Here is a 25,458-nt window from a genome sequence, read left to right on the forward strand (position 1 = left end):
CTACTCCTATTCAATACAAACCCAGAGCACTGGCCATGAAGGAAGGAAGGAAGGATGTGAGGCCCCTACAACAGAATTTGAAAGTCTTGCTACAGCTCAGACAAGGCAAGGTCTCCATGACAACTATGCTAAAGAACTAGGTACTTACCATCACCTTTACTGCCTGGCTGGGCTTTTCTCTTCCTGCTAAATTTATTTGCCTGCTGGAATTTGTTCTTTGGTCTTTTATCTCCTTGTTGTTTATTTTTGAATTGTTTCACACCTTTTTTCCCAGGTTTTGTGGCACTTTTCTCAAAGTTCTTAGATGTGGTTTTAGGCCCACCTTCCTTAACTTTTCTTGGGAATGTCTTTGGAGAAGTAGAATCTGGTGACAACAATGAATATTAGTTCACTGATCCTGGACCTAGATTTAGTCTACTCAGTGTATCTGCTACAGAAAGTCACATGTTCTCAGTAAAATATTGTTTTACTTTTAAATATAATGCACAGCAGGACTCTAAAAAATAAAGTAAAACGGAAAATTCTGATGTTAAAATGACAACTTAAGTTTTTATGTTAAGCCTAGAGTAGGGGAATATGTAATAAAAACTATTTAGAACTCTAGGGGTTAGTTTTGTCCACCTGGTGCTATTTGTGCCCTATGCACATAGCAGAGATATTTTTGTATTAAATTTTAGTAACTGTCATTAAATAACATAATAAGAGCCTAAGACTCATGTGAACACTTCAAATTTAGAAATCATAACATTTAAATAATGATATTAACCTTTTCAAATTTTCTAGTTAAAAAATCATTAAGTCTCTTTGAGGAGTGTTCTGATTAAATAAACAAATAAAAAGAAAAAATACATTAAGAAACATTTAGTTAAGTACATAGTTTTATGTACTATCATATAATTTCCTAGTTTGCAACACTGACATCTGATGGAATAATAAAGACATAACAATCAGAAATCTTGAAAAAAAAGCAGTTGGCATTTATCAGTCAGCTACAATTTATCAAACATAAGTACAATACTTTGGTGAATCAGTGAAGCAAATGAGGGTAAACACTGCCAGCTGAGTAAAGCATTGCTGATTATTTTGGCACTTTCTTAGATGCTTATAGCTCAGCAGAAACATGCAAGCACATGCATCACAACACTAATTTTTCCTGGGATATACTATATCCCCCTCACTAGTCACATGGGAGGCATGTCCTGGTACAGTTATCTTACCATTGTTCTTACGAAATCGTTTTTCCTGTGAGCTCTTTGGACCTTTCCCAGAGAACTTTTTTTTCCCTTTAACTTCCATTGTAGCAATTCTGAAAAATGAAAACAAATCCCCCAAAAGATTACTGAATTGTTCCCCATCATGTCACTGTCACACTTAGTTCCCAGGTCCAGAGATGCATGATAAATCATCTGGGTATATTACAAGTACCCACACAAGTCCAGAACTACAATCACTGAAACTTACAAAAACATGAGATGCCAGTAGGGGGAAAAAAACTCCAGACATATACCTGGTTTGTTTGTGTATATTTGGAGATAATACTTTGGCAAGATATAGCTAAAAATATATTATCTGTAGATAAAACACAAGTGTCAGTAAGTAAAATTAAAAACACAAGTGTCAGTAAAAAAACTAAGTAACTTAGTAAAAAAACTAAGTAACTTAGTAAAAAATACTAAAACACAAACATCAGTGCTTGCATTTCATATAATCTGGAAAGACACTAATGAGAAACTGACAATACTATCACCTGATCCCTTGATCTCTACCATAACAGCCAAGAACTATAGGCTACACTTGCACTTCTCATATTTAGTGAAAATCAAAGATTACTAGAAAATTCTCTATGAAACTTGATATAGTTAATACAGAAGATTGAGTTCAACTGTCCAAAGCTTTAAATGATTCTCCAAAGATCAAGAAAGGTAAGATATTTACTATTAGGTTGTCAGAAAAGTCATGATGAATTTTCTGTGCAAAAAATCCATTGACTTTTCTGACAGCCCAATATTCTCTTCAAAACAGGAGTGGGTAAGATCTAGCAGATAATCATTTGGTCTGGCCCAAAGAAACCGGAGCTGTATTCAAAGCAACAATAAGCACTAATTTTAAAATTGATCATCGTGTATATTCTACAGAATTACACTGTAAGTAGAAAAATAGTTCCCCACCTCTGCTTTAAAGGAATCTGCCTAACAGATTACCTCTTGGTACCTGAGGTGTCATGGTACGTAGGGTGACCATGATCCCTCACTTCTAAAAGGTTCTTGAAAATAGTAGTTTTTGCAAAAGGGAAGATCTTCAAATCATTCAGTTCCCTTTAGGTTATTTATCATCCTTGAAATGTTCATGGAAAAGTGATTGCACTATGGTTCCACCAACTGGCATACTTCAGCCTATGTCTGATTATTGATGGTTTAAATGAGCAAATTAAGGGAATCTGAAAACTCATAAAAATTCACATGCCAATCTATTTACGTGAAAGCATCAGATGAACCTTATTGGAGTGCCTGACCAGGATTCTTGAGAAGTATCTTAGTGACAAGATCCAAGTAGATACTAACAAACTGTGACAAACTGATGAAAACTAGAGAAATTATATCACTAAATACATTGTTTCTTAAAACAGGAAAAAAAAATTGTGAAGTTTCTGTACTGTACTAATGCTACTTTTAGATTTGCTAAGTGTATCATGGTTAGGCTAAGTGAAGAGTATACTAGAACTGGGGGCGGGTGGTGGTACACATGGTTGAACACACATTTTACAATGCATAAGTACCCTGGTTCAAGAACCTCAGTCCCCACCTGTAGGGGGAAAGCCTTGCAAGTGATGAAGCAGGGCTGCAGGTGTCTTGTCTCTCTTCCTCTCCCATCCAAGTACTAACCAGGCCCAACTCTGCTTAGCTTCTGAGATCAGACAAGATCGGGCGTGTTCAGGTGTTCATGGTTGAAGACTATTCCTCTCTATTTCCCCCTTCCCTTTCAATTTCTGACTATCTCTATCCAATAGATAATTTTTTTTAAAGTATACTAGAACTTGCTATATGTTAACTCTTGTAAAACTGAAATTATTTTAAAATTAAAATTATTTAAAAATTAAAAATCAAATGTACAGAGACATTATATACATGAATTCATTTCTTATGATTTATAATTTATTATTGGATAGAGACAGAGAGATTGAGAGGGGAAGAGATAGAGGGAAAGAAACAGATACCTGCTGCCCTGCTCCACCACTTGTGAAGCTTTCCCCCTGCAGGTGGGGACTGGGGATTGTAACATATGCACTCAACCACGTGTGCCACCACCTGGCCCTTATAAATGCATTTTTAGAAAATTACTACCAGTGGTTCGGGAGGTGACACAGTGGATAAAGCACTGGACTCTCAAGCATGAGGTTCTGAGTTCACTCCCAGGCAGTACCTGAGTGATGTCTGGTTCTTTCTCTTTCTTCTCCTCTCTCAATAAATAAATAAATAAAATCTTTAAAATAAAAAAAAAAATACTACTGCAGAAGGACTAAGAGATGCCAGTGTGGCTATTTGTTTTTTTTTTTTTTTTTTCCTCTCCCCCAGTGTGGCTATTGTAACATTTTCCCCTCTAATAGTGAATCTTGCCCCCTTTATCTGTGTATGCATTTTAATCCTAGCACACACAGAACTACTAGTCCTATCTTAATGACATACAAATTTATCAACTCTATTATTTATTAGAGAGGGCATTCTCTCTTACAGTAACCATTCAAAACATTGTTTTCTAAAGTTACTCAGGTCAACTTTCTTCCAGCTTCCACACATTTGTGCACAGAAAAACACATCATGGCCAACGATGGTGCACTCAATTAAGCATGTATCAATCACCATGCGCAAAAATTTTGGTCCAAGCTCATGCTCCCCACCTGCAGGTCTGCAGTTGCCTATCCTTCTCGTGCCCTCTCTAGCTCCTCTTCCCTCTCAATTTCTCTCTGTCCTGTCAAATGAAAATAAAATAGAAAGAAATAGAAAAAAGAGAAAATCACATCATGACTTTTGCAACAACCCAATAGTTAAATTCATTTGAATTCCATTTCTAGACTTGTTGAAAAAGATATGTGAAATAAACAAACAAACAAAATGAATACTACTCTGCAGTCAAAAGACAACATTGTGTCCTTTGGGACAAAATGGACAGAATTAGAGGTAATTATGCTTAGTGAATTAAGAGATGAAAGACAACTACCAGATGGTTTCACTCATATGTGGAATCTAGAGAATTGATATACATGAACACAATAAAAACCAAGAGCAAACTGTTTCTAAGACTTGTGGAACTCTGAGAGTTATCTCTGAAAGGTGTGAGTGTGGGGGACACAGAACTTTAGTCTCATAAACTTGAAACTATATTATTGCACAGTCAATATTCAGGGGGTACCGAGCAATGAGTGGCATTCTGAGTTGAGCTGGCATGTTACCTAATGCCCAAGGACCAGCTGTCATGGTGAACTCGACTCGGACTTTAGGTCTCGATTTAAGACCATCCCGCCCCCCGTTTTGTTTCCTACCCAACACTTAGAAGACACAGCTGTGCATGCTGTCTACACTGCGCCCGGCACCCGAGGCAAGCAAGGGTTAACTTTTAAAGAGAAAAAGCTAGGGTTTACTTCTTAGTTAAAAAACAAACAAACAAAAAAAAAAAAACAGTGGTCCAGGAGGTGGCGAAGTGGATAAAGCATTCTCAAGCACGAAGTGCCAAGTTCAATCTCCGGCAGCACATGTACCGAAGTGATATCTGGTTCTTTCTCCTCCCATCTTTTTAATAAATAAATATCTTTTTTTAAAAAAAAAAAATCAGTTAGCGGCTACCTTCCCATTCCTCCCAACATTAACAGGGCTTTCTCCTGCTGTCATCCAAGTGGTCTTGGTCAATGGTCTGAGAACCTACTCCTTCTGCCCAACAAGTTATACTCTCCGGACACACAAAAGAAAAAGTCACCTATGAAGTCTGTTGAGATGAGTTACTATGGGAAGGTCGATAACTGTATAAAAGGGCAAACGCCATCGTGCTCGGAACACTCGTTTGTGGACACGAGTACGGCTGGCTCTGCCGGTATAGCAAACACTGCTTCCTGCATTCAAGCCTCGAGGTGTCGCGTCTCTGCCTGAGACTCCGGTAACACCCCCGACAGGGGACAGAGTGACTGTGTTCAGCGCAGGACAGACAGGCGCGGCGGTAGGAGCCCAGGCTGTGCCAGCACCCGTCAGGGCGCCGCGGGTAATGGTCTTAGATCTACCTTCCTCGCCAGGCTCCCTTCGACCCAGAAAATCGCGAGACACGGTCCTATTATCGCCCCGCCGCCGCGGGCAGACCTGAACACCCCCACCTTGTGCGTACGGCGCTGCCTCGTCCACACCAGAGCCCCGAGGGAGGTGACCCGCAGCCGAGAGCTGCCCCCAAAGCAGCCAGACTCACCTCACACGTGGGACACCCCCGGCACAAATCGCCGCTCACTCGGAAGCCTCCACTTCCGCTTCCGCCCCGCCCCCGGGCCGGCGTTTATCCTCCTTCCGCAGCAAGCCCGGGACTAAGAGGGTGGGAATTAGCTTGGAAATTCGACATTTCTATTGGTCCGCTTTCGCGACGTCTCTTGCAGAAGCGCGAGCGCAGCGGCACAAGCAGGTTTGTCCCTTGAAAGGATCCGTCGGGCCAGGATGTGTCCGCAGTGCCTGAAAGTGACGTCGTTAACCCGTTCGCTTCCTAGACCGACAGGTGCCACTACCTCTCGCGAGAATTGCCGCGTAGTTGAAATGGAAATTTGTCTGGCCGGCGTAACCGGAAGCAATTCATTCTCTAATGTCAAGTAACATTAAATAAACGATGGAGTGCAAGCATTTGTTTCCCCTCTTGTTAGTTTAGCTTGGGGGAGCAAACGTTTATCTGGGGAGTGGGTTTGAACTGTGACCCTATTTTTTTTTTCTTACTCAAACAGAGCACTGCTTAACTCTGGTTTATGGTGGTGTTGGAGATTGAACCCGGGATTTTGGAGCCTCAGTCATGAGAGTCACTTTGCAGAACCAGTATGCTATCTGCCTCGGCCCTCAGACTTATTCTTTACAAGTATCAGGGGTTGGAGCTTCGAAATGAAACTCGTTAAAGCTGAGCCCCTTCAACAGGGTTGAAGGAAGAAAGCTTCGCCCTTTGCAGCTTCTGGTGGTTCCCACCTCTCCTGGGTTTGTGTTTGCTCAACCTCCTGTTTCTTCTATTTCCTATAAGAGCTTTCGCCATTGGATTTAAGGCCAAGAGGGTAAATCAGGATCATCTCATTTGAAGATACTTAAATTTATCTGTAAAAGCCTTTTCCCAAAGAAGGCCATTTTCAGTTTCCATTAATCTGGAAAGCTTGGAAATTGGGACTTGATTCCAGGTGCATCCAACTTCAGATTTCACTGTCTTTTCATCTGACTGCCTCCTGTCCTTAAAGGTGTCAGGCTTGAAACCAGACATTATTTGTACCACAAACTTTTGAGGGGCAGGAGCCAATGTTACTCTCAAAAAACCTGACCCTCTACTTTGAAAATGGATTTTTCTGAGTACCTCTGGCTGCCTTAAGTTCATGAGTATAAGTACAATTGCATTTCATTTCATTCAAGTCTCAAAATCAGTTAAATAGATCTTTCCCTTTCATTTATGGAGGAAGGGGGGATGCATAGTACCCCTAATTCTAAATTAAATAGAATTAGCGTTAACTTTAAACTCAGTCTGAACTCCTCAGTTTCTGGACTACCATCCCTAATCCACTATCCAGAAGCAAATACAGAACAATGAAAATACAGAATGAAAGAGGCTCATCAAAAGTATCTGTTAAGAAACAGAATGGTGAGTGTTGATCATGGAAAATAACTACCGGATCACTGGAAAAGGGTGTATTTATATTTTCAACTCCACAGATGATATTTTCATTTCCATAGAACCTCTTATCTTTGCAAACTCATTAGCTCGTTAAACATGTACACAAAACTTTTAAGTTCTAGATTATTATTAATAAGGTTTCAGGTCTCTCTCTTGACTAAAAGTATGGAGTTTTTTTATTTGAAGATACTGAAAATACATTATTAAGCACAATGATTGTGTATCTAAAATCTAAATGTTAAGCTTTTTTTTTTTTTGTACTAGGTGGGAGTAGACAGCATAGTGGTTATGCAAGCCTGAGGCTCCATCGTCCCAGGTTCAATCCCCCCCAAACCACCATAAGCCAGAGCTAGTAAAAAAAAAAAAAAAGTATACCTTTCAGAACATAAAATGTTCTCTCTAAATGATGCAGCAGGTAATTTAATGAGAGCCACCAGATGTGTACACATCTAGCAGATGAATAACATTATAGCAATGTAACTGCTACATAATAAATGGCCCATTAAAAAAACATTGTCATTGGACTCGAATGAATCTGGCATAGAACTTAAGGTCTCCATGACTATAAAAAGGTAGTTAATTTGTGGGTTTCAGTTTCTGCATATGTAAAATAGGAATAACAGCACTTTTAGGGTGGTGTGACTCTTAAGATAACATCTGTAAAATTATTAGACAATACTAAATCTTGATTGATTCACAAGCTGAGAGGGATGGAACAAAGAGGCATGGGTTTTAGAAAGACTTTTGGTTAAAAGTAATGAAAGCTCAGTTAGCTTAGGAAATAATCTTCACACGGTAGAAATTCTGAAGATCATTGGTTTTCATAATACTATGATTCAACAATGTCATCAATGACCCAGGTTTTTTTCAGACTTAAAGTTCCATTGTCCTAGTTTTTAGGAATTTTTATTCTCACTATTTTTTATTTTTTGTTTTTACTATTTTTAAAAAATATATATTTTAATTTTAATGAGAGACAGAGACAGAAAGATAGATATATAGAGAGATACCAGAGCACCGCTTGGCTGTGGCTTGTGATGCTGGAGACTAACGTAGATTTTGGAGCCTCAAGCATGAGGCTTTTTTTGTATAACCATCATGTTATCATGTTTTTTTTGCATAACTAACATGTTGTCTCACCTCCTTTTGTTCTACAATACATTTAGACCTTTTGACCATCTTCACTCATTTCTCCTACACTTCTATTCCTTACTTTTGGCAACCACCGATATGTTCTATTTCTGAATTTAATATTTTAATAATTGTAATATTGCTTACATAAGATCTTATGGTACTTATCTTTTCTGTTTTCACTTCACACATGTTTTTTGATTGTAAAATGCAATGTTCTCTTTCAGGATTTATATGAGTTCAGGGTTAGGAGTATGATGATAGGGATAAAACCTTTAAACAAGGATAGCTAGTATAATAGTTATGCAAAGAGACTCATGCCTGAGGCTTCAAAGTCCCAGGTTCAATCCACTGCACCACCATAAACCAGAGCTGAGCAGTGCTCTGGTAAAAAACAAAAAAACCAAAAGCAAACAACAACAACAAAAAAACCACATCTTCTCCCAATAGGGCTTTTTTGCATGTATCCCAGGAGGAAAAGACCCTGGAGGGCGCCCTTCTTTTTCAGTGCCTAAAACTGAGTTAGACAGCTATCCCACAGGAATGGAAACTTCTCCAGCATAATGTTAAGCTGGCACTTGGGTTTCATTTTTTTCCCAGTACTCTAGAAAAATTAAAGATCAGGTGGGGGGGTGGCTGTAGCGCAGCAGGCATAAGGATCCCAGTTCAAGCCCCTGGCTCCCCACCTGCAGGGGGGTTAACCCGCCTCACTAGCGGTGAAGCAGGTCTGCAGGTATTTTTCTCTCCCCCTCCTCTCTCGATTTCTCTCTGTCCTATCCAACAACAACAACAGCAATAACAACAATAATAGTAACAACAAGGGCAACAAAAGGGAAAAAATGGCCTCCAGGAGCAGTGGATTTGTAATGTAGGCACTGAGGCCCCAGCAATAACCCTGGAAGCAAAAAAAAAAAAAAAAAAATCAGGTGGCAAATAATCTTCCATTCAGCAGTAGAAATTTAATTTGTAATCTAAACTAATCTGATTAAGAAAAACTAAAATATATAGTAAATTAAAACTTAAAATGATTAGTCTCCAAGGTAGTGAATCTCAAGCTTGACCACACAATACCGTTACCTGTGGAGTTAAGAAAAAAAAAAAAAAAAACCAGTTAATTCTGATTTAATTAACTTGAAGAAGGTCCTGGGCATTATGAATTTGGAAAAGTCCCCAGATTATGCTAAATGTGAAGCTAAAACTAAAAGCCACTTATTTAAGGAATGGGGTTTAAGCTGTTGATTTGATTTTCTGCTTAGCTGAGGATTAGACCCATAATCTTTTGGTTCCTCATTTTCCACAAGAATTAAAGAATTTGATGTATAATATTTTTATATCTGTGTAAAATGCCTTGGGCATAACTACATTTCTTGTTGTTTGAGAAATCATGTAGTGATTTAATATCACTGGATTTAGAAAAGTTGTTTAAATTTGCACTAGACACTTTCAAATGCATTTTGGAAAAAAAAAAGTTTGCTTTTTTCAAATCTTCCTGATTTTGTGCAATTTTCTTTCTAAAAATTAAGTCTGTTAGGTGTCAGCTTCCACATGTCTTCCTACCTCTAAAATCAAGAGAGAGAGTTCTAGTTGTTGGACTTCTAACTAATTAGCGTTGTTTCTGTTCCCCAAATGCATAAGCAAGGATGAAGGACTAGTTATTGATATAAAGCATAAGTGAGATTTTTGGCCACAGATTGGGTTTTATTTTCAGGACCTATCAGAATCACAAATCCATGGGAACAGAACAGTTGACAATACATTTTCTTTTAGTAAAAAATGAGCTGCTTCTGAGTAGTATGGATTATGATTTTAAATACCATACATTTGCTAAAAAAAAAAATACACTAATGTAGTCTAAACATTAATTGCCCATTCTTAATATTCTGGTTGTGTTCTATAAACATGAAATTGACCTGTTCTAATCTACTTTCCTGATAACACATTTAGGAGCAACAGAAAAATCATGTGACCACAATCAAAGCTTATCTACTTTTAATACAACATCATGTCGGCATGTAATGGGGGGAGAGAGGAAGAAACTGGAACAGCAAAACAGCTCAGCCATACAGCTCATTTGGGTAGTGGCTTGTCCCATTTTCAAGTCTGGCCCCCACCACATTGAAGGAAACCTTAGTGCTATGATCTCCTTCTCTCTCTCTCTCTCTCTCTGTCTGTCTGTCTGTCTCTTTTTCTGTGTGTGTGTGTCTCTCTCTCCTCTCACTCTTCCCCCTCTCCCCCTCTCCTCTTCCCCTCTGTCTTTATAAAAGTGAGAGAAATAAAGTCCACCAACTGTTATTTTTACATGGAGTACTTATACCACACTACGTTTTTGTGAAACAAACCTCAAGTAATATGAACCAGCTCTGGGTTTCATCTAGAGAACAATCAACATGTTTTCATTTTATTTTTTGGTACATTTTTTTTTTAAGTTTGTAAAGAGGTTTTTCATGTGGGGAGGTTTTTCCTGTGTGCCGTGGTGACTGGTTTGACTTGTGATTTCCTGGATTTATGATCAATAAAGACTTGATAGCCACGCACATTAATAATTATAAATTTCTAATTCTCCCATTTTACTTTTTTTCTTCTTTTTAATCAGAGCACTGTGCAATTCTGGGTTATGGTGGCACTGCAGGTTATACCTGGGACCCAGGAGCCTTAGGCATGAAAGTCATTTTGCACACCATTATGTGACCTTAGTCCTCCCATTCTGCTTTTTAAAAAGTATGTAGGGTCAAGTTTTGGCTCTAAATACATATACAACCTTCCTCCTCCTTTTCAGATCAATAAAAAATGAACCAGATGACATACATTATTTTTTAATTTGGGGCCAGTTGGTGGCGCACCTGGTTAAGTGCACACATTATTTTTAAATTTATTTATAAAATGAAAATATCAGCAAGACCATAGGATAAGATGGGTACAGTTCCACACAATTCACACCACCAGAGTTCCATATCCCATCCTCTCCACTGGAAGCTTTCCTATTCTTTATCCCTTGGGAACATGGACAAGGATCACTGTGGGGTGCAAAATACATCTATTATTATCAAGTTGGATTCTCCAGGAAGCAGATACAAGATAAAGTTAATCAACTAAGAAACTGAAGGGTGGAAAGTCTGTAAAGGAGGAGGAGAGATTGAATAGCAGTGAGAAGAATTTTAGTTCACAATACTGGTCTGAAACTATGAATGAAAAGATCATTTGTTGTTGTTTTGGTTTTTTTGTTGCCACCAGAGTCTCTCAGGGACAATGCTGAGAGAGAGAGAGAGAGAGAGAGACCGACCACAGCACCAAAAAATTCTCTAGTTGCAGTAGGGTCTGGGTTCAAACCTGGATCTTGAGCATGGCAAAGTAGGTGCCAAGCTCCTTCAACAGCACTTTATTGGGCTTTCCCTCTTTGGATGGTACAATATGAATTAGGACTTACAGTATGGTACAATATGAAGTACTGGATGGTACAGTATTAGCTAAGGCTTATGAATGTGGGCCCATTCCTGCACTTCTATGGCAAAATGTCTTCCTTGTTCAGAGTCTCCATTTTCTAAGATTCTGTGCCAATAAATCAGATATGTCATAAGCATCTAAGTAATGGTGCTGACTGAGACTCTAAAAGCAGGAAGAGCAAGCCAACACTTGGAATAAGACTCTATACCCATGAGGAGAAAGCACTAACTCTTCCAAAATGAAAGGAGCCCACTGTGACTGCTTTGCTACTTTGTGACCTTTTGATGTCTGTGGGGAGTCATGCAGTATCTGGGGTTCAGCATTAGTTTCTGTAGGTTGTAGACTTTGCATTCAAAGAAAGCACTGGCTAGATGGGCATTGGTGAGTAGAAGGTCAGTGTGGAGTGGTAGGTCCCATGGACACGGCCACTCCACAGATGTCCCTCACAAACCAGCTACAGAGAGACTTGTGCCCAAAGCTAATGTTTAATGACTGAGTCATGTTGGGTACTTGCTTACTGAGTGCCCTTTGCTAGGTATTATAATGCATATGAAAATGTTCACATTTTGTACCCACTCTCCTGTGTCCACCCACATATCCTTCTCTGCCCCCATGTCTTCTACTGCACTTCTCATCCCAGGCTCCTGGCAGGCTGCCCAGTCCTTGGCCAGTAACTAGGAAGCTTTCTGGATTCTCACTTTGAACTGCTTATATTGGGTGAGCAGGTTCACTGCTTGCCCATAAGAAGCTCTTCCCTCATCTGCTGCCCTGCTGTCTGGAGGTGACTGTAACCACTGCTGGACCCATAAGCTGAGATCTCTGGAAACTGTGTTTGGGTTTTTCCCACCTCCTTCAGCTCTATGTATGGCACTTCGTTCTATGGCCAAGGGTGAAGTTGAGGGCTGATGTAATCATGTGGATGATAAGGAGCTCTGTGTGCCTTCTGGTCTTGGGAGGGGGGCACACTCCCTGATACACTGTTTTCACTTAACCATGAACTATTGCAGGGTTATTTGAACTTTTAAGCAGAACACAGCTAGGAGTGGCCAGTCCTAGATGGGTGTCACTGGTGCTCTGCAGTCAGGCATCCTATCTCTACTGGGACCTGGTAACGTACCAGAAGCTCTTTCCTAAGATAGATGTAACTGTCTATTACAGATAGCATGACCTGGCCTCAGAAATCCAAAGTCTCATGATCCTTCAGCTTGTGTTGACCTGAACTCTATGCTGACTCTCCCTCAGTGCTGACAGCTCTCCCACCTCAGCCTGCCAGATGTGCCCATCTAAATGAGAAAGTCTGCTTTCAGGATAGCCTGGATCTACTGGATAGCTCTCTTTTTACAATTTTAATGAGAGATAGAGAGAGAAAGAGAAATATATAGAAAGAGACTAAGAGAAAGAACGGAGCACTGTCAGCTCTAGCTGATGGTGGTGCTGGGGAGGAGAATTGAACCTGGGGCTTTAGAGCCTCAGGCATGAGAGTCCCTTGCAGAACCACTGTGCTTTCTCCCCAACCCTGGAATAGCTGTTTCCTGAGCCACTTGGAGCAAGCAGTCTTCCATGTCTTCTGGTGCATGAACCACAGGAAAGTCCCAAGTGCAAAATCTGTTGTGTCTGGAAGCAAAAGAGACCAATGACACTTTACAGGTCCTCCTTCACCATAGAGAATGCAAGGTGCAGTGATGTGTCTATACTTTGAATGGAATGCTGCCAGTCTTAAAAGCAGGCATCTCTTCTTTTTCAGTCCTAGGCCTTTACACTCCTGAAAACTTGACTAGAGTCTGCTTTCTCCCTTTCTGGAAGACATGTTTCTTCCCAAGATCTCTAGCATACCAACTGTGCACTTACTTTTCAACTATAATGGGTGACTGGTTTTCTGCAGGAGGTCCAGATGGTCCAGATCTCTTCACATCAATTTAAAAGAGAAGGTTAATGAGCTAGCATAGCCCTGGTGCAAAGCTATAAATGAGCACTGTGGTTCATTCCAAGGAGTAGGAACCCATAATCCGTCCATGTTTTCCACTTGCTATGGCCACTCGGAAATCTCACTTTTGCTCTGCAGATCTGAGAAAGCTATGTCTCAGTCTGTAAACTCATCCATGTACCTACCCATATTTCAGGGTCTCAAGTTTTTCTTTCTTTCTTTCTTTCTTTCTTTTTTTTTGGTCTCAAATTTTTCTTTCCTTATTGTTCTAGTATTTTTTCCAGATTGGCTTCAGTCTAATAGGTTACCTTGAACTGAGCATTTTATTTTACTTATTTTATCATCTTTTTTTTTTTTTTTACTGCGCCAGGCTGACTTTTTCAGATAGAAATATAGACTGTGACAAAGAATGAAAGACAACAGAGCACTGAAGCTTCCTCTACTGTAGTGGGGGTCAGGTTTGAACCTGGGTTGTGCACATGGCAAAGCAGATTCACTATTCAGGTGAGCTATTTTACCAGCTCTTGACTGAGATAGATTTATTTATTTTATCAGAACACTTCTCAGTTCTGGCTTATGATGGTGTGAGGAATTGCATTTGAGATCTTTAGTGCTTCAGGCATGAAAGTCTTTTTGCAGAACCATTAAGCTGTCTCCCCAGCCATGACTGAACATTTTAAAGATTCTAGAGAATTTTACTAGGGGGAGGCATAAACCGGCAGGGGTACGGATTGATGTCCAGCAGAGAAGCAATTACAGAAGACAGAACTGCCATCCTCTGCACCCCCAAAAGAATTTTGGTCCACACTCCCAGAGGGGTAAATATTAGGAGAAGGGGGCCAGGTGGTGGTGCACCTGCTTAAGCACTCACATTACAGTGTGCAAGGACCCAGGTTCAAGCCCCTGGTCTCCACCTGCAGGAAGAAAGCTTCACGAGTGGAAAAGTAGAGCTGCAGGTGTTTCTCTGTCTCTCTCCCTCTCTATCTATCCCTCCCCTCTCAATTTCTCTCTGTCTCTAGCCAGCAACAAATAAATAAAAACATTAAAAAAGGGTGGCGCAAAGCACAAAGATCGGCATAAGGATCCTGGTTCGAGCCCCCGGCTCCCCACCTGCAGGGGAGTCGCTTCACAGGTGGTGAAGCAGGTCCGCAGGTGTCTGTCTTTCTCTCCCCCTCTCTGTCTTCCCCTCCTCTCTCCATTTCTCTCTGTCCTATCCAACAATGATAGCAGCAATAATAACAACAACGATAAACAACAAGGGCAACAAAAGGGAAAATAAATAAATAAATGTAAAAAAAAATTAAAAAAAAACATTAAAAAATAAAATAAATATTAGGGGAAGATAACCAGAGAGCTCTGAGCTCCAAGACCCAGAAAGAGAAGAGGAACAAAGGAAAGACATTTGTAAATAGCAATAGGAGTGGGTATGACTTAGAAAGGAAGAGAAATTAGGACCATAGCAGGAAAAGGGGGCAAATAATATATAAATATAATTATAGAAATAATTGTCAGCCCGTATCTGTGATCTCGGGAGAACTAATGTAGTTTTCAATGGAAAGAATGGGGACACAGAACTCTGATGTTGGGAAAGCTGTGGAATTATACTCCTGTTATCTTATAATTTTGTGAATCAGTAGTAAATCACTAATACAAAATAAAAGATTCTAGAGATTCATGACTGGATTTTTGCAACTTTTCTTTTCCCCAGCAGGAGAGAGGAGTCTGTTTGTAAGTTACCAGAGAGGCCTTTGGATCTCCCACTGGCCCTTAGCTTTCTGACTGGTCCCATTCTCATCAGTCCTCTGCAGGAATCAACTAGCATCACTGCCCCACATGCACGCCCCTCACTTACTTTTAATTGCCTGAACCTTCTCATTGGCAAGAGCGTTCCTCTCCACCAGATCCCCCCTTTTCTAATATTGTATTTATAAATAAATAAAGACAGAGAGAAATTGAGAAGAAAGAGGAAATAAAGGAGCAAGAAAGACAGACATCTGTAGCACCATCTCACTGCTTATGATACTCCCTGCCCTGGAGGTGAGGGTAAAGGGCTTGTACCAGGATCCTTGTGCGTGGTGATATGTACACTCAACCAGGTGCAGAACCATCTGGTCTCTTATGTAGACAGTTCTTTTTTTTTTCTTTTAATTTTATTTGGGGGGTAATGTTTTACATTATGGTTGTTGATATATGGCCACATCAGTAACCCATGACCCTTTTCACTCCCTCCTGGTTCTTTACTCCCCAGAGTCTATTGCTTTGGTGCAGTATGACACAGTCCAAGTATCATTCCGTGTTTTTCTTTTCTAGCTTATTTCTAGTTTCACTTGTAAGTGAGGTCATTTGGTATTTGTCTTCTTTTTGACTTCACTTAACATAATGCTTTCAGGTTCTATCCAGGATGGAACAAAAGAGATGGCCACATCCCTTCCCCCTTTGTTTAACTAGTGTTTATTATTTATTTTTTAGTAGTTCAACCACCATTTTGTGCCAAGGATTGTCCCTTACACATGGATTGGAATATCTTTCCTGGAAGCAACTTTCTGGACCTTCTCCTGGATCCAGCTGTGTTATTTAAAGCTTTCTGAGAAACAAGATCTATGGCAGAGCTAGGAAAGCAAGAGAGAGATGCAGGGATTAGCTTGTGAGAGATAAAGGAAAGAAAAAGTGGGAAAGAAGGACTGTAGAGGAAGGGAAACAGGGAACAACCCCAAGAGAACTCTGGCCCTCCACAACTAAGATTGACCATCTGAAGATATTGGTGCTCACATGGGTGGCCTCACAACAGAGGTAAGCCACTGGCTTTCCCATCACCGATTCTAGTGATCACATGATGCAGAAAGAAATGCCAGGAGAAATTCAGGTATGAACTTCCAATTCACTCGGAGGAGGACAAAGCTTATATAGCAAAGTGGAACAAAGAACATTTTTCACATATGTCAGTAATCACAGGTTTTCAAAAGGTCAGTACCCCTATAGTGGGAAAGGCTAAGGAATGACCTGAATTGATGAGATACAAAAAAGTCAAAACAATTAGTTTCCATGAGGCAAGAAATGTTAATTATCTAAAGGTGTTAAGAGAAACATGGTTGTTAAACCAGCAGAGTGAGATAAAGCAGAGAATGGCAGAGTATTAATGTAAGTCATGATGAACAAAGGACCAGGAAGAGGTGTGTGGGGGTCTTATTGTTATGTTACTGGCAAGGCAGTGTAATGGAGTATTCAAGACGGCAACCATTTGGTTTGTAGCAAGGGAATGAGCTAAATGTTAGAAGTTGCAGGTCTCTGTGAAGCCTGGGAGACTGACAAAAGGGAATTCAAGTCAGGAAAGCATTTCCCGCCAAGCTCTGTCCCTGAAAGGGAGAGACTGACAGGTGGGATTTCTTTTCAGACCTCCATCTCAAGAATGGGGGACCCGTTCCCCTATGCTCTACCATGCTTTCACATAATCGCACATGAAGAATTTTGAGTTGAGCAGGAATGATGTAGACCTGTGACCCTGGATATGTTCTAAAAATAGCCTTGGGAGATATGACATTGCTTTGAGCTGTCTCCTGGGTCTGGAAGGTGTGAGACTTTGAGGCTTCAGTGAGCCACGCCTCTCAGCTCTGTCCACAGGCTCTTCTTTTCAGGAGGTCTGAGGAACTCCTGACATGGCAAACACAGACAAAAACCAGGATCATCCATCTTTCCAGTTCTAGAAACCTCATCCTTTTCCCTTTTAAAATTATTTTTTCATATTTTACTTATTTAAAGACAGAAATCAAGAGGAAAGGGGAAGATAGAGAGGGAGAGAGAAAGAGACACCTGCAGCCCTGGTTTACTCCTTGCAAAGCTTTCTCACTGCAGGCAGGGACAGGTACTGAACCCAATTCCTTTTTCATGGTAACATGTGCTCAACTGGGTGTGTCACTACCCATTCCTCCCCCATTTTTTATTTTAATTTTTATGTATAAAATGGAAAGATTGACAAGACCATAGCATAAGAGAAGTATAATTCCACAGAGTTCCCACCACCAGAACTCCATATTCCATCCCCTCCCCTAATAGCTTTCCTATTCTTTATAACTCTGAGCATATGGACCCAGGGTCATTATGGGGTGCAGAAGGTGGAAGGTCTGGCTTCTGTAATTACTTCTCCACTGTTTTAGAGGAATAGGGAGATGGCTCAATGGTAGTAATTGTGACTAATATGCATGAAACCCAGGGGCTGATATGCTTATCAATAATATCCTTAAAGGAGATGTGGTTTGTGGTGATGGGCTGACTTAGGCAAACTGATATGGAGGCTGAGGTGGTGAGAATAATGTTGGCAAAGGCTCAGGGGTCAGGATGAGCATTGTGTCCCCTAGGAAAGGATGAGTAAATTCAAATTTCTCGAACCTTAACTTTGAGTGTCTCATGCAGAAAAAGGCCTCATTATATCAGCATATCATCTTGGGCCCTAGACTAAAATAAGGGGAGGTGGTGAGGTACCTACCAATGCAGCTTTGACTATCTCTTTGAACTTCCCAAGGAAGTTCAATATGGCCGGACTGTGTCTAGATGGTTTTGTGGGGAGCAAATATGAGAGGTGGCTCTGTGAGTGAGTTCCTCCAGAAATCAACCCTCCAACCAGAATGGGAGGTGACAGGAAGTGCCAGTACAGAACTGGGGGAGAGAAACTTAAGGGAACACTCAGAGTACTCATTGCCAAGCATTTTGACATTGTGGGAGGCTAGAGATTGATCCTGGTGGGTGGGTGGGGCCCTCTGGAAGCCAGGGCATCAGACATCTTAGAGGTAGGTGTCCCTCCCAAGAGGGTATAGGATTGAGAATGTTTACATAATAATTTTCACCATTCACTGGCTAAAGGAAGCTCCTGGGTCTGGGGGGCAGGTGGTTTCCCAGAATTTACTGTGAGCCACATGCGCATCAAGATGGTATCTGCTGGGCTTGGAGAAACCCTCAGACTAGATATATCTGATATGTATTTAAGGGAATAAAAAAGACAAAAATAAAAAGTGAAACAAAACAAAATACATTAATGAGGAAAATAATTATAAAAAAGCAATTATTTTATACTAAAAATACCTGTAAATAGCTATTAGATAAAGATAGGGGGAGTGTGATAAAGCTTATAAACACACTCCTGGGAAACTAGTATAACAAACATCTAGATTCCACACTTACTCACTTTAGATACTCCTCACTTTTTTTCATGGAGCAGAAAATATAATTACTGGGGCTGGGAGATGGCTCACTCTGTAGAGAGCACAGTTTACCATGTATGAGAACTTGGCTTCAAGTCTCTGGCCAACCACTTTTTACAAGGTTTTTTGTTTGTTTGTTCTGCTCAGCTCTGGTTTCTGATGGTGCAGGGGACTGAACCAGAGACTTTAGAGCCTCAGGCATGAGAGTGTCTTTCCATAACCATCATGCTATCTACCCACTACAAGTTTTTTTTCTATTGTGAATTACAGGACTGTCATGTATACAGATCCAATAATTCTAACAGGTCATTATAGTGATGTCAGCTGGTGAAAAAGTTGGGGCAAGAGTGCTTACTGTTTTGAAGTCACATGTTGAAACTTGGTTTTGAGATTCCCACAGGAGGACAATGAGTGGTATTTGCTGAATCTACATCTGGAGCCACCCTCTCTGCATAAGTTTCCCCAGAACTTTCAGTCTGTGTGTAGGGAGGTTGTGGGGATGTGGTGGAGCCTGGCAGGGTTTGACCTGAGAGGTGAGTCTGTCCTGGTAAGTCTCTCTCTCTACAGAGGGGTTGAGCAAAAGGGGTGACACATGAACCTCAAAGGTTGTAGGCCATTTAAGTCTTCCCTGCCTCACAAAAACATCCTGCATCTTCCCGCCTCTGGGAGCCCGGCATTCCTTAAAACATTAAGCCTGCTCCACCCTCCATTCCCTGATACTATGGCCTGTCCTTTTATTATCTACATATCAATCTTCTGCTTTGTCTTACAAATGACTAAAGGTCTCCTTCCTAATTCTCCACAGGGTATTGCTAATGGTACCAGTTGAACCCCTAGCAACAGTTGCTGGAGAGGTTCATACCATTCCCAGCCCCCCTTTGCCTTTCTCCACCCCTTTCCTAACCATGTACGGTATTGTTAAGCCACTTCCATTTCTGTCTTGTCTCTGCAGTGTCCTGACCTGGAGGAGGGCAGGCATGCAGACTAGGAGGCTTCTTCTTCTTCTAGCGTTTGCCAGTCAACAGCGTCAGGTTGAGCCTGATGTAAAGTTTCGAGACCTCCTTTGAATCTGGAGAGGTGGCAGTCGTTGACTATGTGGGTCATAGTCTGTCTGTAGCCACAGGGGCAGTTCAGGTCGTCTCTGGCTCCCCAGCGGTGGAACATAGAGGCGCACCGGCATGGCCTGTTCAATAGCGATTGAGGAGGGCCCAATCATAACGTGCTAGGTCAAAGCCGGGTTGACGCTGGCAGGGGTCTGTGATGAGGTGTTTGTTCTTTACCTCAGCTGACTGCCAACTCTGTTTCCAAGAGTCTGGAACAGAGAAGTTCAGTGTAGGCGTAGGGGACCAGATTGGGTGACGAGACGTCAAGCGTTGGACAGGGTGGGCGAAGATATCCGTGTATATTGGCAGGTCCAGTCGAGCGTAGATGTGGGAAATGAACTTAGATGATGCCGCATCCCGACGAATATCTGGCGGGGCGATGTTGCTAAGAACTGGCAGCCATGGAACTGGGGTGGAACGGATGGTTCCAGAAATTATCCTCATGGAGGAATATAATTTGGAATCGACCAAGTGGACATGGGGGCTACGGAACCATACTGGGGCACAGTATTCTGCAGTGGAATAGCATAATGCCAGAGATGATGATCGTAGTGTGGAAGCGCTCACGCCCCATGAGGAGCTGGCCAGTCTTGCAATGATGTTATTCCTCGCGCCCACCTTTGCTGCAGTTTTTATGAGATGTTTGTGAAATGACAGAGTGCGACTAGGAGGCTGACACCGGCTATCACAGTTTGTGCCACGTGGCTTGACCAGGTGTGCTACTATCAGACTGGAGTATTTGAATGAATAAAGATTTGAATTGTCCTGCCGCCATGAACTTGGTTCCTGGGTCATCTCTCTTTCTTGCGACACTAGTCTGACATCTGTGTAAAGGCTCCTGTTTGCTGACATCCTTATGACACAACAAGACATGATTTGCCCTTCTTCTATCTCCTTCTCCCTCATCAGAATGTGCTGTGTAGGTAACAATACATGCTTATACCCCAGAGGGTGGAGCTCTCTGGTGGGCAAACTCTTGAAAAGAATACAGAAAATGGAAAGAGCACACGAGAAAATGTAGCTGAAGTGGATCAGATGAATGGGGAAGGGAAGTGGAGAAAAGCAATGAATAGATAGATGGGAATGAGGAGAAAGAATAGAAAATTCTGAGGCCTGTGGTCCTTTGGCTTTAGGAGATGCCATAAGGTTGAAATCCACTCCTTCATTAGTGAGAGAATTCTCTGAAGGGTCTTGTGGCCAGCTTGAGTGATTGCAGTGTGTATGTTTATTTTGTTCGCAGCCAGAGTTATTGATGGGGCATAGTGCTGGCACTATGAATCCAGTGCTCCTGGTGGCCATTTTTCTCCGCCTCCACTGCCACCATTTTAGTACAGAGAGAATTTGAGAGGAAAGGGGGATAGAGAGGGAGAGAGAAAGATAGCCATCTGCAGAGCTGCTTCACCGATCATGAAGCATTCCCCCTATAGGTCAGCTGGGACTTAACCGCTGGATCCTTGCTCATAGAACTATGTACATTTAACTGGGTGTGCCACCACCCAGCACCCTGCTGTGTGTATTTTATGGGTTGTTTCTATTATTGTTCCTTTGTATTTTTTTTTTTTTTACCAGCACTGTTAAGCTTTGACTTAGGGTGGAGCTGGGGATTGAACCTGGCACCTAAGAGCCTCAGTCATGAAAGTATTTTGCAGAACCACTATGCTCTCTCCTCAGGTCTTTCATACTCCTTTTGGATAGCAGTATCTATCAGCAGAGGCATGTCTCAGATCACCCAGTGCTGTTTTTTGAAAAGACTGACATTAAAGTTCAAGTCTCAGGAATAATTATGATTATTTTTCTTTGTTTATGTTTTAAAATTTATTTATGAGCCCTCTATAAGCCCCTGCCCTCCAGCAAAGTCTACACTATTCCAGTTAGTTTATCACCACTCTAAGCAATACTTCATGGGGCTGGGTGGTAACGCAGCAGGTTAATAGCATGTGGCATCAAGCATGAGGACCAGCATAAGGATCCTAGTTTGACCCCCCGGCTCCCCATCTGCAGGGGTGTCGCTTCATAGGCAGTGAAGCAGGTCTGCAGATGTCTGTTTTTCTCTCCCCCTCTTTGTCTTCCTGTCCTCTCTCAATTTTCTCTATCCTATCTAACAACAACAACGATAAACAACAAGGGCAACAAAAGGGAAAAAAATAGCCTCCAGGAGTAGTGGATTCGTAGTGCAGGCACCAAGCCCCAGCAATAATCCTAGAGGAAAATAATAATAATAATAAAAGCAATACTTCATGTTTCAGCCTAGAGTGATTGAGAGAGAGAGCTGTATACATGAGGGAGTTTGTAAGGACTGGAATGAAATTTGATGGGTCTTCATTTTGTTTTCTCTGAAGTAAAATTCAGGCACATGTAATAGCTTTTCTAAATGAATTTTAAGACTAGAAGCTTGGCCTGATTAACTTTAGCTTAAAGTAGTCCAGGGATTTCTAAGGACCTCTCCTGAGAGATTAAGTTTGGGACAAACCCCAACCAACTGGCAATCTCCCAGGAGGTGTTTTAGTTTCTGCCATGTTCTGGATTAGTTGAGCCAGTTCAGTCTCTCTACAAAGGATGCCCTGAGAGAGTGCTAGCTTCATTTCTCTCTCTCTCTCTCTCATTCTTCCTTTCTTTCTTCTTTTGGTGTTGATATGACCTCTCACATGTGTGATTTCACTGCTCTAGGTTGCCTTCTTCAATTAGATAAGAGAGACACAGAAGTAAAGACACCAGTGCCATCACAGGACTCTCCATGTGGTTCAGGGGCTTGGACCTGGATCAAGCACATGGCAAGGCAGGCACTCTACCCATTGAACTGTCTCTAGCCCAGCCCATTATCTCTCTACTCTTCCTTACATGCTGTTACTATGGGTAGAATAGAGTTCTCCAAGAAGAAGAATCAATAGGTCTTGTTGGGTGTCTAGAGAGAGACTGATAAGATTGAATTGGTTCATGTGATTACATGGGGCTGGTAAATTTGAAATCCACTGTTGACAAAGAAAAGCCATTGGGTAGAGACCTGGGGAGTTCAAGTGTAAAGGCCTTCTGCTGAGAGAATGCCCTGGGCTTCTGGGAAAGCAGTCTTTTGTTATATTTAAATACACTGGATGATGTCCACCCACAGTCTGGAGGTCCATCTACTCAAAGACTACTGATTAAATGCTAATGGTGTCTAAAGAACTGATGTTGACAAATTCTGATGCACGACCCAAGTCACAGATATGGTGATGTGACTATAATGTCATAGGAAGTGGTGGGGCATTTCCAGTTTGTAGGGACTGTTAGATTCTTCTAGAAAGAAGCAGATAAGTGGATTACCCCACCCCCCCACACACACACAACAGGCAGAGGCAGAGAGGGAAGGAAAGAAACCACAGCACCAAAGCTTTCTTCAATAAGGTGTGGGACTGGCTCACAAGGCAGCACACCAGTCGAGTGAACTATTTTGCTGGCCCTGGTGAAAACATCTTTATTATTATTATTTATTTTGGATAGAGGCAGAGTGAACTTGAAAGGGAAGGAAGGGAGAGGGAGAGAAAAAAGGTGAGAGGGAGAGAAATACCTATAGCACTACTTCACAGCTCATGAAGCTTCTCTTTGTGCAGGTGGGGACTAGGGGCTTGAACCCTGGTCCTGGCATATGGTAGCATATACACTCAAGCAGGTACACCACCACCTGACCCCCTAGGGAAAACATCTCAGTGAGATCATTCTTCCCTTCTCTTTGTCTTGGACTCACTGGGGAGGGAGGGGGATGATCCCATTGAAACCCATTATGACAAGCCTGCTGTTCCGGGATTTCTGAGTAGATGTACATTTAATTCTCCATGTCAGTCTTTCAGCTGCAGAAATGATCTGGGTAAAAGGAGAGCATATGGGATTTCTAGCACCTCTTTTGACCTGAGTAAAAAGATGTTTTTAGGAGCCTGGGAGGTAGCACTTGAATTCAGGTGCTAAACTTGGGTGATGAGGTCCCAAGTTCAATCAATCCCTGGTATCCCGTATGCCAGCTTGATTCTCTGGTTCATATTTCTTTCTCTCCATCTCTCTCTCTGTCTCTCTCCATATCTTGTGTTAGTGTATATGTATTTAAGGTGCTCTTACAGTTAAAGCAGCATTTGAGTGACAATCATTGGGCAGTAAAGCCTCCAACAGCAGGATATGAACAACCCAAATGATAATTTTCTGAGAACCAGAGACCGAATAGCTATTTTCATTTGTTCATTAATCCATTCCCTCTGAGCAATTTACAGGGACCAAAAATATGCTGTGACCTGAGCTAAAAGTCAACCTAGTCTCTGTTCTTTTTTATTTTATTTTATTTTATTACCACCAAGATTATCACTGGGGCTCAGTGACAAATCCACTGCTGGTGGGGGGAAGATTTTTTTTCTTTTCTTTATAGAACAGAGAGAAATTGAGAGGGAAAGGGGATATAGGAAAATAGAAAGTGTGTGTATGTGTCAGAGGGAGAAATAGCTACAGCACTGCTTCAATGCTCATGCAGCTTTCCCCCTGCAGGTAGGGAGAGGAGGCTCAAACCTGAGTCCTTGCTTATGGTAACATGTGTGTTTAACTAGGTGTGCCACCTCCCAGCTCCCTTGGTCTCTGTTCTCAAGTTCTGCAGTATAAGGGGGAAGATTGACATTCAGTAGAAAAAACATAATCAAGGAAAAGCAGAGGTGGTCACAAAGGAGTAGAATGACCTCATAGAGAAATGACTTTTTCTATGTAGTGATGGGGAATAGCCCTGAATTGGGGCTAGGATATGACTCAAATTCCATCCGTTCTTGGATCATGTATAAAATGGGAAAAAACAAACCATCAAAAAGGCTCTCCATTACAACTCCCATTTGCCAAAAGAAGCAAATGCAAACAATGCATCAAAGACATTTCTACTCTGAGAGAACTGGGAACTGTTTCTCAATACTAGTCATTCACTGGAATCACCTAGTAGAGGCAGAGTCACACCTGCTGTCAGACAAAGTCCAAGCAGGCCAGGACCAAACTGAAGCTATTCATCCTTTCTGTTTAATGGTGGAGGTGAGCAGGCAGGAACAAACTGCAAAGCAGGAAGTTTTAAACTAAACTGAAGCTATTCATCCTTTTGTTTTCAATTACATTGATAATTTGAGGACTTGTTGGCTATATTGAAAATGCAAAAATATTACCTGGGGACAATAAAAAAGAGATCCCCAGGGAAGTACATAGTGACAGCAATTATGGCAGGGAGTGTAACAAGACTGAGAATGGCCTCGGAGCAGAAACTGCTGCACTCAGAGGCTCTCAGAAAAAAAGCTGTTTGTCACCACTACAGCTTCTCTACTAGCTGGACTCAGACCAAAAGCCAGATCTATGGGTGGCTTATAGTATGAGTGACAGACTGTAGTCTCCTCCTAATTAATAAAGAGGCCCTATAGCTTACCCTCAGCCACAGACACCCCTCACCCCCGCTTCCCTTACAGGTTTAGAGGTTGTGTAGTTATAGGTATCTATGATGAATACAGAGTTTATAGAGTTAAATAGTTAAAGTTAAGGGTTAATGGGTAGAAGTTAGCAAACTCTCATATATGCTAAGGTTAGCCAGAAGAGAGCCCCCATGATATGTGCTTACTTTACAACAAAAGATTCCTTTAGTCAGACAGTTTGCTAGATATTAGAAAAGTGTTATTTACTTAGACCCATCCAAGAAGGGGTTAAGAAGAAAAGCTGTCAGACTGAGCTCCAGAAAAGATATGCTAACCCAACACAGACAGCCTAAACAAAGAAAGTAATGTTTGAAGTTATTTTGGCCACTCAAAGG

The 25,458-nt window shown here is 41.4% G+C and overlaps 1 protein-coding gene across 5 annotated transcripts in view; it reads right to left on the bottom strand.

The window, feature by feature from the left end:
• The window catches only part of PUM3 (pumilio RNA binding family member 3), a 55,112-nt gene extending 49,525 nt beyond the window's left edge, over positions 1-5,587 (bottom strand). The window contains exons 1-3 of one of the 5 annotated variants that reach the window (XM_007534392.3): positions 5,446-5,587; positions 1,218-1,306; positions 149-364 (exon numbers count right to left, since the gene is read on the bottom strand). In XM_007534392.3, the coding sequence (XP_007534454.1) occupies positions 149-364; positions 1,218-1,296 (295 nt within the window). In that variant the 5' untranslated portion in view covers positions 1,297-1,306; positions 5,446-5,587. Of the gene's footprint in view, positions 1-148; positions 365-1,217; positions 1,307-2,802; positions 2,824-4,968; positions 5,243-5,266; positions 5,425-5,445 lie in introns of those variants that run through there. The other 4 variants (XM_060199774.1, XM_060199777.1, XM_060199776.1 and 1 more) reach the window with 4 other exon arrangements.
• Positions 5,588-25,458: the final 19,871 nt, after the last annotated feature.

This window comes from Erinaceus europaeus, chromosome 10, assembly GCF_950295315.1.
Source record: "Erinaceus europaeus chromosome 10, mEriEur2.1, whole genome shotgun sequence".
Lineage (NCBI taxonomy): Eukaryota > Metazoa > Chordata > Mammalia > Eulipotyphla > Erinaceidae > Erinaceus > Erinaceus europaeus.